Genomic DNA, 14,559 nt, shown 5'->3' with positions numbered 1-14,559 from the left:
ACAAAATTAACTCAGAAGGTTGAGAAAAATACAACCAACTATTCTCTGGGATTGTAACCAAGTAAATAATATATTTAATCACTTAGTCTCTGACGTTTAATGTAATATAAAATATTTAAGAATTCTTTGAAGAATGAGGCAATATGTATAAAAATGTAATTAAAGCTTTCTGAGAAAAAGACTGCAATACAAGTTGAACCCAAAGAAAATATATTGGTAGTTGTAGGATATTTTAAAGTAATTTGATAGAACATAGATTGACATTTTCAAATGACAGTGTAACATTATAATATAATTTGTTAGGTTTACTGAATGAAAATTATTTATGATATCTTAGTGTTTGTTTTGTTGAGTAGGAGAATCACTTCCACTGAGTTCAGGTAATCAGATCACAATTCGATTTACTTCAGTTGGACCAATAACAGCTAAGGGATTTCACTTTGTTTACCAAGGTAAGTGACCCTGTAGTCTAGAAACACACTAAGGAATGATATCATTTTCCATGATGTATTCAGAGTTTTTGAATGATGAAATCCTCTAGATAAAAGTGTTTTTAAGCAGTTTTATTTTGTCCCCTCCCCCATCACTAGATCACTATCACCTTGACCAAAGTAAACAAAATCTATTGCTTCCATCATCATTCTCAGTTTAAATGTCTGATTTTCCTTCCTACCCACATATTGTTTTCAAAACATCCGCTTTTTTTTTCCTGAATATTCTTTACTATCTACATTTTCTATTTTCTAACAGTCTAGCACTCTAGACTATTTAGTCTAATTTAGTTTAGCACTCTAAAGATATAAAAATGTTGGTGCTGATGTACTTAAACATGCCAAGGAAATCAGTGTTCCATTCTAAAATTGTAGTATCTTATTTTCTCAGGAGAATTAAAACTTTCTTCACAGTTATGAGGACTTTTGTGTAATTAGAAGTTTGTTTACACATTTTATTTCTTGCCTGTGGTAGACAACCTTCTACATTATCATTAAACCAAGTTAAGAGCCATTATTTGAAATATTGTCTTTAAAATATATATGGTCATATAGTAGTTAATCTCAAATGTATCTTGCACTTTATTCCTAAGAAATGTATCAACATTTGTGATTTGTTATTCCTGTTAAACCCTCTTACCCCACTTATCAGTTGACTATAATCCTATACTCTTTTATGTTAAGTAGTACTTCCCCCTGGAAACAATGTGTGGTATTATGACTGTAAAAAGGCACTATAATGAATGGAATTATATTTACTCAAGTCGCATAAGAAGAATTAATCTATTTAGAATTCATCATATCATTTTTTGGGCTATTGTCAATCTCTTTAATCACATTTGTTATGTGTTTTAAAAAGAAAAAACATCCTGTTATCATTCTATTTTACTAAACCAAAAAAAAAGGCACAATTAAAGGACATACCTATAAAATCTGAAAGCAATTTCAAATCTGATATTGTATGATTATTAAAGTAAAAACTTTTATTGTTGTTAATCTGTCTGACATATATTCTACCTAGTCCAAATGTAGTTATCTTTCTCAATAGCAAATGTGTTTGAAATTAAGTTTGTGAACATTCTATGAAACCAATAAAGTACTATTTGCTTTTGTAAAACCTGTTTTTAATTAAGAACCAAATACTGAAAAAAAATGTAAAATTATTTGATATAACCTGACACATATTTTTTGAACTTGTATTCTAAGTTTAAAAAGAAAAAAAACTTTCAGTTTTCATCCCACAAATTACAAAATATCTAACTAAAACTACTTTGTAATATTAATGAGTTTGGTAAAACAAAAATCGTTGATGTTTAAAGAATCAAAAGTAAAACTGTTCTAATAAAAAACCTTGATGACAATAACAATATTTATTTTAAATTATATTTTATTCTGTCTGAAATTTAAAACTTTAAGAATGTATTCAAATTGTTAATTCAAGTTCTGATAAAAAATGATTTCTCAAAAATGTGTTTAAACAACATTTTGAAATCTGTATTTGTCTACCATATAAAATTAAAATAAATAATATTTCTACACAGCTGTTCCTAGAACAAGTTCTACACAATGCAGTTCTGTGCCTGAACCAAGATTCGGAAGAAGAATTGGCAATGAATTTGCAGTCGGTTCATTGGTTCTTTTTGAATGTAATCCAGGATATATTCTCCATGGATCCATAGCAATTAGGTGTGAAACAGTGCCCAATTCTTTGGCCCAGTGGAATGATTCCTTACCTACTTGTATTGGTGAGTATATAAATTTGTATGATCTGTGATTATACATATTTTATATAAAAATTGGTTATCTTACATCTTTCTTTTTTAATTTCAGATCTAATAATTACACACTTAATTTTAAATAATAGGTATAATAGGTATGCTTTATATAAATATGAAAAATCAGTGGAGATTTGTTGCAATTGTCTTGGTGATGAAATCAATCAAAAAATTTGTGTCAAATTAGCTAAATAGTTTCCTCATTTACTGATTTATGTGGATTTTTGTGGATGTAAGTAAACATATGTATTTCCAGGAACACTGAATCTGCTGCTACTAATGTGGGATTATGAAGCACTACTATCCTTTTTTTTTTTATTTTTAATTTTTGTGGGTACACAGTAGGTGTGTATATTAATGGAGTACATGAGATATTTTGTTACAAGCAGGCAATGTGAAATAAGCACACTATGAAGAATGGAATATCTATCTCCTCAAGCATTTATTCATTGTGTTGCAACAATCCAATTATACTCTTTATTTTAAAATGTACAGTTAAGTTGTTATTGACTATAGTCACACTGTTGTGCTATCAAATGGTAGATCTTCTACATTTTTTTTTTTTTTTTTTTTTTTTTAACTACAGTTCCCAGCCTCTGGTAGTCATCCTTTGAAATAAATATTATTTTTTATTTTTAAAAGTTTGTGCAAAGATTTCTATGCCAATATGTAAAGAATTCAGATGTCTTTTAAAAATCCAGAAGCCGACTTTTCTGGAAATATTTTGCTTGGTCATCAAAAGAATTAGAAAATATGAATTAATGTTTTGTTACTCTATTAGTTACAGATATGTATAAAAATATAAAATAATAATTTTTTTCAGTCATTCACAAATATAGGTGGTAACATTTTGAATGAGTAAAATTCATGTTAGCCAAAAATCTTATTGTTTCAAAGTTGTTTTTGCAATAGTATATCTAACTTACATTGGTAAATAGAATGTATACTATCTAAAATTATGGATATCTTAATAGTTTAGAATTTTATAGTATTTCAGGGTAATTATAATGACACTTGGCTTTTGTAGAGTTCCATAGAAAATATAGAAAGTAGGGAAATTACTCTCTTCTCTGCCCCAAGAACATATCTGGAAATTATTATTTTTTTAAAATTACATAATATTAAATTCAAAAAAGAGTGGTAAGACTTAATCTCAAATTATAAAATAATTCTAATGACTTGAGTTGTTTCTCATTAAAGTTATATTAGTATGTGATGTTAAAAATAAGATATATATATATATACATTTTTTTTTGAGAGAGAGAGTCTTGCTCTGTCACTCAGGCTGGAGGGCCGTGGCATGATCTCAGCTCCCTTGCAACTTCCGCCTCCGAGGTTCAAGCCTCCTGCTTCAGTATCCCGAGTACTGCGATTACAGGCGTGCACTACCATGCCCAGCTAATTTTTGTATTTTTACAAAATACAAAAGGGACCAGGTCTCACCATGTTGTCTAGGCTGGTATCGAACTCCTGGCCTCAAGTAATCCACCCGCCTCAGCCTCCCAGAATGCTGGGATTACAGGTGTGATCTGTGCCCAGCTGAAAATCATATTTTTAAAAATAAAAGATAAGCAACATTTTTGTTTTATTTTTGTTTTAATTTTAATAATCTTAATAGTCCACTCTCCATAGGGAAGAATGAGTGTGTATATTGACACATAAACAATCATAAATATATAAAATTACTTTTCAATAACACATTTTGCCATATGAAAGTGAATTATATTTGCCATTCTTATTTTTACCTTTTTAAAATACATTTGTTTACATGTCAGTTCATAGATCATTAGAATAAAAAATAATTTTAAATTGTGAAATAACATAGAAGGTACATTCATTTCTACTGAGAAGAGATCAAAGATAAATCTGTTGATAGGCATTCACAGGATATGTAATTTTTTTTTTTTTTTTTTTTTTTTTTTACGGAGTCTCACCCTGTCACTCAGGCTGGAGTGCAATGGCATGATCTTGGCTCACTCAACCTCTGCCTTCCAGGTTCAAGTGATTCTCCTGCCTCAGCCTCCCGAGTATCTGGGATTACATGCACCCACCACCATGCCCAGCTAATTTTTTGTATCTTTTAGTAGAGACAGGGTTTCACCATGTTGGTCAGGCTGGTCTTGAACTACCGACATCGTGATCCACACACCTCGGCCTCCCAAAGTGCTGGGATTATAGGCGCAAGCCATCGCACCCGGCCAGGATATGTAATTTTTATAGAATATATTTGCTTTAAGTAAAATACATTTTTTTACCATTTAAATCAGGACATTGTCAACAATTGTGCAAGGATAATGGTATAAACTGGGCTGTCACAAATAACTAGGAAGGATGGTTGGTCATTTGATTTCTCTAGGAATTTGATATCGCCACACCCATCCCCCCAAAAAAATATGCCTAGCATATTTCGCAGTGCATTTTTTTCTTACAACAAATATTTTATTTTTTTCCATGACAATAAATGGAATCTGAACCATTCTTGTATTATTCTGTTATTTGTTGAATGAACACTTACAAAAAATAATTTAAAACACTAGAGGACTGTAAATGACTCTTCAATTTTCTCATCTTTTAGCTAAATAACCACGATTTCTGATTTCTGATATTTATAATTTTCTTAATGCCACTATTTGCCGATCATATCATCTGAATATTTTTCTCTCCCTCACCCCACTGCCCCCCCCCCCCACAACACACACAAATTCTTAGGTTGAAACCTAATCCCCCATGTGGGGATATTAAGAGGTGGGGCCTTTGGAAGGTGACTAGTTCTTGGGGGCTCTACCCTCAGGAATGAGATTAGTGCCTTTATAAAAGAAGTCTGAGGAAGCATATTCAGCCTTCCGCCATGTGAGGACACAGAAGGCACTGTCTATGAAGCACTGAGCAAGCCCACACCAAACACTACATCTGCTGTCACCTTGATCTTAGACTTCCCAATCTTCAGAACTCTAAGAAATACATTTCTGTTGTTGAAAACTTACCTAATCTATGGTATTTTGTTATAGCAGCCTGAATTGTCTAAAAGAGCCCCATTCCATGATAAGTAATTTAAATACATATTTGATGTAATCCTCTGACAAATCTATGGAACTGTTACTTTTGGAATGTACAGACGAATAAACTGAGTCTGGAAGAGGTAAAATAGGTCTCTTTAAAGTGGCAGAGCATAGTAAGGGTTAGAGTGGAGGCAGGATTTAAAACTAAGTTTTTCTACCTTTAAACCCTAAATTAATTGATAGATTACTGCTTATCTTTGTGTTCTGACTTATAAGCTATTTCCCAATTACACTTCTGCCTCATTTATTATGCAGAACTGCTGACTCTATTAAAATACATTTTTGACAGTCTACAAATACAGGAGATAAATCAGCTGGACTTGATGTTCCACCTATCTTGTGCCTCCTAGAGAGCTGGGGTTAATATGGCAGAGAGATCTTCCTCTTAGGTACTTGTACTCTCATAAAGACAAAACAAATAATGTCCTCTTTTCTGAACCACAATACATACAACACAATACATTGACTTCATACTCGTGAAATGTTATAAATAACATTTATAACATTCTGAACTAAAGGAATCATGAGCTAAAAGAAATGTTTCTATATGTCTATGTGAAAATTAGTCATGCAATATGCATAAATCAGAAATTACATTGCTTGAAATCAGTTTAATAATTGAAGACAGACACATAATAATAACTCTCTTCAAAACTCACAGTAGATTTTTAAATCTTTTTCTATAATTACTAAGAATCATTATTTCTGCCTCACTTTCCCCAGTAATTATTTACATAATTTCTGTGTCAGTTTTAATATATTTATGTAGGTATTGACAGAAAATATCGATGCTGTAAAAATAAAAGGACTTAGATAAGTAGTTTTCTTCATTTAGTTTCATATAATCTACAGTAAAAACAGTAATATAATGACATGGAAATTCATAAACTTGTTCGTTAATCTTTAAATATCATCAAAAACCCTTTTATTCCTTTAGTTAGAGTGTTCAAAGAACCTACATATGCCAAGAACTGAAATGTAAATGTATGAATTAATCCTTAAAGGTTCTGTTTGTATATTTATCATGTTAATATGCTAATTAACGTAAAAGGTTGTAAAGAATTATGTAAAATTGAGTGAAATCACCAGAGCTGGGAATTGTACTAAATTATCAGCACAAGAGTTGTGGGTGAACGTCTTGGCTTTGTCAACATGACTGATTTGAGGTGAGTTACAGTAAGGTCCTGGAAAATTTACATAATCTCTGATCTTCAAATCCCATACCAATAAAACAAGAAAATAAGAGAACTTCATAGGTTCATTATGGCTAAATGATCAAAAGCCTTGGCTTAGTTCTTGGAACCTAGTAAGTACTAAAAAAAAAAAGTTGTTTTTATTTTTGTCAAATAATCCACCACAAAATCAAGAGAGAAGATTCCAATTCTAAAAGTATTCGATGCAGAATATAGGACTTAATATGCAGTAATGATCAAGTGTTTGATACTGTTGATTTTAATGTGTTGATATTTTATTTTTAAAACTATCTGAAGTCATTATATGGAAAATGTGCCTTCCACAGAAGATTTTTGCATTTCGGAAAAGGCTGAAAGCATTGAGTACTGTCATTCTTTCCAACTCTAATTTAGGATTCCTTGAATGTTTGACTTCTATTTGCATTTAAAATTTATAAGAAAGTTTAGGAAAAATGTGTTGATTTCATTGAAAATAATAGTAAATCTTTATTAAAATACACCATTTAGGAAGACAGTGAAATTTCCACCAATTAATGCATTCCAGGTCAAATGGTTGAGGAGTATACTTAAAGAAATAGACATTTTGGTTTGTTTTCATTGTTGGCAAATTTTTTAACATGAAATAAAAACAAAGTTAAAATAATTATTACTACAATTTTAATAGGCCTTGGAAATGTATATTTAACCAATGTTTATGCTCTGCTTTTCTTCTTACCTTAAAAATTTAAACATCACATTATCCAAAGAAATAAATTTTCTTATGTCCGTGAAGACATGCAGATGAGACAGAGTTAGAAAGGGACAAGATATAGATGGGAGAAATGATCTGTCACATTAAAAAGTGAGAGAAAAGGAAAAATTAAAAAAAATAGCAAAATAGCAAGCGAAGAGAAGTGAGTGAAGAAAGAGAACTTTTGAAGAGAATATTTGTGAAACATAGAACAGAGAATATGAAACTATAAATTTTATTTTGTTTTTATTTTTATTCTTTTTGAAATGGAGTCTTGCACTGTCACCCAGGCTAGAGTGCAGTGGTGCGATCTCCTGCAACCTCTGCCTCCCGAGTTCAAACAATCTTCCCACCTCAGCCTCCCAAGTAGCTAGGATTACAGGCATGCACCACCATGCCTGGCTAATTTTTTTGTATTTTTAGTGGAGACAGGGTTTCACCTTATTGGCTAGGCTGGTCTTGATCTGCTGACCTTAGGTGATCTATCTGCCTCGGCCTCCCAAAGTGCTGGGATTACAGGTGTGAGCCACTGGGCCTGGCCCAAGACTAAATTTTAAACCATTAGCCATTTGTGTCTGAAACTGAAAAAAGCCCCTATTCTACATGATTATCACAAAGTGTTTTTGTATTTCAAATGTATCAATTGATTAATCCCAGCATTTTAGCCATCAAAAATAAAAAACTATATAAAAAGAGTAAGGTGATGCTATCCAACTAAGGATTTATCTTAGCAAGTACAGTAGCTAACACCAGGAACTAAAGACTTCAGGCTGTTATCTAGTCTATTACTGATATTCTACTTCAGGAGTGAATGCTTGTTTACTGTTCTCAACCTAGATTCAGCCACAACTCACTTCCTACTTTTAGGGCAAAAGATGAGGTACCCAGGAACCCATATCATCTCTCTGTCAGAGATCCAGCAGTCTGTAGTTTCCTGGGCTTTTTGAGAACCCTGACGCTGCATCCATCAGGAGTCTTTAGATATAGAACAGACTACTTTTGATTTTGCATTGATTCTTGCTATGGTTTAAATATTTGTTTTCCCCAATTTTTTGTGTAAAAATTCTAACCCCTAAGGTGATTGTATTGGGAGGTGGGGCCATTGGGAGATGACCAATGGGATGAGTGTCCTCATAAAAGCAACACCAGGGATATTTTCACCTGTTCTACCATGTGAGGACACAGCAAGAAAATAGCTGTCTGTAAACCACGAAAAGGGCCCTCATCAGATGCTGAATCTGCCGGTGCTTTAGAAAACTTTGATTTCCCAGCCTTTACAACTATAAGAAATACATTTCTATTGTTTATAAGCCACCTAGTCTATGTTTTTTTGTTATAGTAGCCTGAACAGACTAAGACAGAAAATTGGTACCAGGAGTAGGGTTCTACTGTAACAAAAACCTAAATATGTGGCAGCAGCTTTGGAACTCGGTAACAGGTGTAGGCTGGAAGAGTTTGAGATGCATGATAGAAAAAGCCTACATTGTTGTGAAAGGACTGTATAGGGAAATTCTGATGAGGGCTCAGAAGAAGAGAAGGAAAGCTCTGGAGAAAGGCACCATCTTTTTACTAAAATATCTAAGTGGTTATGAGCAGAATATTAGTAGAAATGTGGATAGTAAAGCTAATTCTGATGAATCCTTAGATGGAAATGAGGAATAAGTTGTTGAACAATAGAGGAAAGAATATTCTTGTTATAATGCGGCAAAGATTATGCCACTTTATAACAAAAGTGGCTGATTATGTTCATGTTCTGGAGTTTTCTAGAAGGTAAAACTTTAAACAATGAAATTGGATATTTGGCTGAGAAAATACCTAAGCAAAGTGTTAATGGTTCAGCTTGGCTTCTCTTGACTGCCAATGATTTAAACATCGAATTGTTAATCGATTGGAAATCAGGGCCAGGCACAGTGGCTCACACCTGTAATCCCAGTACTTTGGGAGGCCGAGGTGGGCAGATCACAAGGTCAGGAGTTTGAGGCCAGTCTGGTCAATGGGAAATCCGTCTCTACTAAAAATACAAAAATTAACCGGGTGTGGTGGCACACTGCTGTAGTTCTAACTACTCTGGAGGCTGAAGCAGGAGAATCACTTGAATCCAGGAGGCAGAGGTTGCAGTGAGCCAAGAATACGTCATTGCACTCCAGCCTGGCCAACAGGGCAAGACTCTGTCTAAAAAAAATTGGGAATCAAAACTTCTATATTTCAAAAACTTTCAACCTACCTGTATTGGAAAACTGAGAAGACCTATTCAAAAGAGAACTTTAAGAGTTTAGGCGAGGCAGGCGGATCACCTGAAGTCAGGAGTTTGAGACCAGCCCTGGCCAACGTGGTGAAACCTGGTCTCTACTAAAAATACAAAAATTAGCCAGGCATGGTGGGGCATGCCTGTAATCCCAGCTGCTTGGGAGGCTGAGGCAGGAGAATTGATTGAACCTGGGAGGCGGAGGTTGCAGTGAGCTGAGATCCTACCACTGTACTCCAGCCCAGGCAACAGAGCGAGATTCTGTCTTAAAAAAAAAAAAAAGAGTTTAGTTAAGTCATGTTTGATAAGAAGATTAGTATGAATTGACCATCTCAGTAGAAGCTAGAAGCTATTCATCAATACAATGAGAAGATTAGTCAGCCATCTAAACAGAAGCCAGGACCTATTGTCCAAAACAAAGGAAGAATGGACCTGAATGCGTTTCAGAGATCATCCAGGCTGCCCATCCAGTCACAAGCCCAGAGTGCAAGGGCCTTGGAGTCAGATTTCAAAGGAAGGGCCTTAAACCTCAAGCTCTGATTCATGCAGTCTGTCACACAGCTGCTTGGCTACACAGGAATAGTTTCTGTGGGTCTGTTTCACCATGCTCTGTACCCAGTAAAGCTATGGAGATGTGGTTGCCTCTGTGTAGATTTCAAAGGGTGTCCTGGAAAGCCTCTCTGCCCAGGCAGAGAACTGCCATAGGGGTCATGTGGATAGCCCCACACCTTTAGCATTGCCTTGTGGAAAAATGCCCAGTGGACAGAGGTGGGACCCATATGATTGTGAAACAGTAGAGCCACTGGTGTGTGATGTTAGTCAGGGAGAACCACAGGCATGCAACTCTAACCTGTGAGAGCTGTAGTATATATTATGCCCAGCAAACCTACAGAAGTAAGACTGTAACCTCCAGTAGGTCCAGAACGTGGGACCTTCCCTGCAGTGTGTCTGGGAGGAGACCTCCAACCTATGAGTCTAGGAGGTGAGACCACAGGCCCAGTGGGACTGAAGAACAGAGCATTGAACCAAAAAGATTATTCTTGAATTTTAAGGTTTTGGTCCTGCTTAAGATCTGTTACCCCTTTCTTCCGCCCTGTTTTTCTTTTTAAGAATGGAAATATCTGTCCTGTGCCTGTCTCACCATTGTATTTTGAAAGTAGATAATTTGTTTGATTTTACAGACTCATAGCTGGAGGTCAGTTTGCCTCAGGATGAATCATATCTTAAAGTGTCACCCATGTGATTGACATGATATTTAGATGAGACTTTGAACATTAGACTTCTGGTTGATGCTGGAACAAATTACAACTTGTGGGGCTATTGGGATGGAATGAATGTATTTTGCATGTGAGGAGATTAATTTTGGGTGCCAGCAGCAGAATGCTGTAGTCTGAATGTTTGAATCCCCCAAATTCATATGTTAGAATCCTAACCCATAAGATGATAGTATTGGGGGCAGGGATTAGAAGGTAGTTATGAGGGCAGAGCTCTCATGAATGGGATTAATGCTCTTATGAAAGAGACCCCAGAGAGATCTCTAGCCTGTTTTACCATGTGAGGACACAGCCAGAAGACGGTCATATATAATCCAGGAAAGGGGCCCTCAGCAGACATCAAATCTACCAGTGCTGACTTCCCAGCTTCCAGAACTGTGAGAAATAAATTTCTGTTGTTTATAAGCCACCCATTCTATGGTATTTTGTTATAGCCTGAATAGAATGAGGCAGTTTAAAAGTACATATCCAGAGATAGAAAATTGTCCTATGACTTGTATTTTCTGCCAAGATCACATGAAAAAGACATATTACCTTATACCATTTAAAAAATATTCTTCCTTGTGGAACAGGTGTAAATCCACAAAGTTGACAATATGACAGATGGATATATGGGGTCTGTGTGAGAGAAGAAATAGAAAGGTGATGATTCTAAGTGACATTCAGAAGATAGACAAGTTTAAGTTTTACCATTTGGTGCAACTACTAATCTTTACATAAATGAAAATATAGTTTGCATTTCTATTTTGAACTATAAATATTTTTAGCTTCAAAATGTTCTGAATAAAAATGGTCACATCTTAAAATATTTTTAAGATAGAAAAAGCTCAGTGTCTTAAATATTCAAATATGAGAGTCAAGTGCAGAGCTATCTTACGTTAATATCAAAGTGTTCTCTTTAATTTGTGCTCCTTTTCAACCTCTGTTAACTGCATAAAACATCTCCCCAAGGTCTTTGAATTTCTTATTTCCTCTGATTGGAACAGATAGCTTTTTATCTCACGACATCATTTCATTGAAGTCTCCTCTCTTTCTTGGCCATCCTATCTAAAATAATTTTCTGCCACCCATCAACCGTTTACTCTTTATACCATTACCTTTACAGCAACCATTAAACTGTATTATGTATAATTTTTGGTTGCAAAACATTTCTTAATATGTCTTAATTGTCCCCCTTTCCATTGTCACTATATTGGTTTTGGGCTCAATCGAAAGAGAACTTGGCACACAACAGGTGTTCAGCAAACTTTTATTCAGTGAGTGGATTTTAGTAAATTACTGTATCAATTTCCTGAATATTTGTAGAGGGTCTGACAACCCTTACCAACTTCCGAAGTCCAAGGTCCATACTTTTTCCATTTCAGTATTCCACCACATGGTGATACTATTGCATAGTTTCCTTGCTTAAACCTTTACAAATCTGAGGTTTCAAACTCTTCTGACATCTGCAGGAAAGATATGTATGTTGGTAAAACACAAGCAATAGATTTACATATTATATGGGGAGTTTTATTCTGAGAGAGAGCAAATTCTCTATTTACACTTTACAGTTTAGATATAATCTTTGACAGCCTATTTACAGGGTTTTATACATGATGATTGTTTTTCTCTGTCTTCACAGTTCAATGAATGCTCAGTTAACAGCTTAAGCCAAGTGAGCATCCAGTTGAAACCAAAACAATACTGCTTTCTACATTCCTAATGATTTCCCTCTCAATTGTACCATTTCAGTTTCACAGTTCTTATTATTACTATCAACACTGTCTTTTTTTTTCTGTCACAGTAAAGCACAAGAAAATGTTCATTAATTTTGCACACACTGACATACTAAAACTAAACTGTTGTTTGGAAAGCAGCCCCATAAGACACGATATGTGAGTTGTGCTTATAGTTAAAATGGTCAAATGCTAAATTAGAAGATTCACAAACTTTAACAACCAGTTTGTAAACAATATTTAATAATCTTGTACAAAGCTGTAGTTCCAAACCTTTCTTAATTACAATAAAATACAATAAAATTTTACTTAAAAAAATTAGACTTGAGACCAGTGTAAAACTGAAAAATAAAACTTATGCTGAAGCCTGAGTTTTTATCTTTCAAATTTGACCTTGTTACACTTCACATTTCTTAAACTCTGCAGTCTCCTAAACCCCCAGGCTTTCCTCCCTTTTAGATTCTGTGATTCAAATAACCCCCTGCAGCCACTAATAGCTTTGACAATATATGGCCTTAGGCATAAGTACTTCTGTTAGTGGGAGGTCTTTTTTGAAAAGCCCTGGAAGCTGCCACCTACTCCCCTTAGGCAAAGAGTCTTTAATTAGCTGCTTATCTGATCATGCTTATCTGGTTCTGTTTTTTCAAGTTCTTTAGAGACCCAGAAAGAACCACTTTTACTTGAAAGTCTCCATGGCAACACCTGTCTACTTCATCTTTTCTTAGAATGGGAAAAAAAAATTCATGAAGGAGTATATACAAAATCTCCATCTCATTCATTTATCCATTTATTCATCTATCCATTCATCCATGAAAAAGTTATTAAATACAATAATAAATAGCAATTTTTGGCATTTGAATGAAGCACTATTAAGCACTATCTTATTTAATATTGACATCAACTTTGGAAGATAGATATAATTATCTCTATTTTACAGATAGTGAAACCTCTTGGTTTAGATAAAAAAGCAGAATTGGATTTGAACTTAGGCTGCTTGATTTGAAAGCCTGTTTTATTAATCCACATATTATATTGAATACTGATCAGAACAGAAATTTATCATATATCTTTTAAAAACAGGATGCAAATGTTAGATTAAGTAATATATATGAGAGTCAAATGTAAAAAATTCTGTATGTGGTATTGCATATCTGCTAATTTTTCTATAGTATATTTTGTTGGTAAATAAAGATGATTGAAGTAGAAATAGACAAATATGGCTTGTTTAGAAAAATACTGGGAGACAGGAATGATGCAGGAATGATAAAGAGGTAATTTGAAAGCACAAGATATATACAGATACACAATCAGTTCTTCAGTGATTTATTCAGCAATAATTTATTGAGTGCCTACTGCATGCCAACACTATTCTGAGCAGTGGTGACATAGTTTTGAATAATAATATAAGATCTTTGTCCTTACATTTTGCATTTACATTTTACATTTTAGTGGAGGAGGACAAAAGTCCTCAAGAAATATATTCTTTTCTTTTGGGGAGTGATAATGCTGCAGAAAAAAATAAAGCAGGAGCTGGAGTTGCAACAAGACATGCAGAGCATTCTGCCATTTTAAACCTGAATAAAATGAACAAAGGGAGGGATGAATAAAAGTCTTTCTTGTCGGTGAGCAAGTGTATGGACTGTTGAGGGGAGAGAGATCTTGACATGTTCAAGCCACAGTGTCTGGAACATGGAACACAGTAAATGATAGCAAAGAGTGATAGGAGATGAGTTTAGAGAGGCAGAGCAGAGGGCCAAGTCACACGGATCCTTGAAGACCATGGTGAGTTTGAAATTTTTCTAACTAGTATGGGAATATATTGAGCTGGGGAGTGATATGATATTAATTAGTTTCTAATAAATCACAGTAGTTAGTGTAGGGAGATGTGGAGTAGAACCAATATAACTGATTAGAAGCCTATCAAGGTAATGGAGGGGAAAAGTAATGTGATTTAGATAGGAAGATTATGGTCACAGTGATAAGAATTAGTAAGCTTTGGGATATATTTTTAAGGTGGAGCTATTACTGATAGATTGAGAATAGATGTAAATGTAAACTTGACTGCAAGAAAGATAAA

General features: G+C 34.3%; 1 protein-coding gene across 2 annotated transcripts in view; it reads left to right on the top strand.

Moving 5' to 3' along the window:
- Nucleotides 1-14,559, top strand: part of CSMD3 (CUB and Sushi multiple domains 3) — a 1,208,741-nt gene that overhangs the window by 1,022,118 nt on the left and 172,064 nt on the right. For both annotated transcript variants that reach the window (XM_032760296.2, XM_032760295.2), the window contains 2 exons: nucleotides 357-452; nucleotides 2,033-2,236. In XM_032760296.2, the coding sequence (XP_032616187.1) occupies nucleotides 357-452; nucleotides 2,033-2,236 (300 nt within the window). The remainder of the gene's footprint in view (nucleotides 1-356; nucleotides 453-2,032; nucleotides 2,237-14,559) is intronic.

Source organism: Hylobates moloch, unplaced genomic scaffold (assembly GCF_009828535.3).
Source record: "Hylobates moloch isolate HMO894 unplaced genomic scaffold, HMol_V3 SCAFFOLD_9, whole genome shotgun sequence".
NCBI classification, from domain to species: Eukaryota; Metazoa; Chordata; class Mammalia; order Primates; family Hylobatidae; genus Hylobates; species Hylobates moloch.
This window is presented reverse-complemented; position numbering and strand designations above follow the sequence as displayed.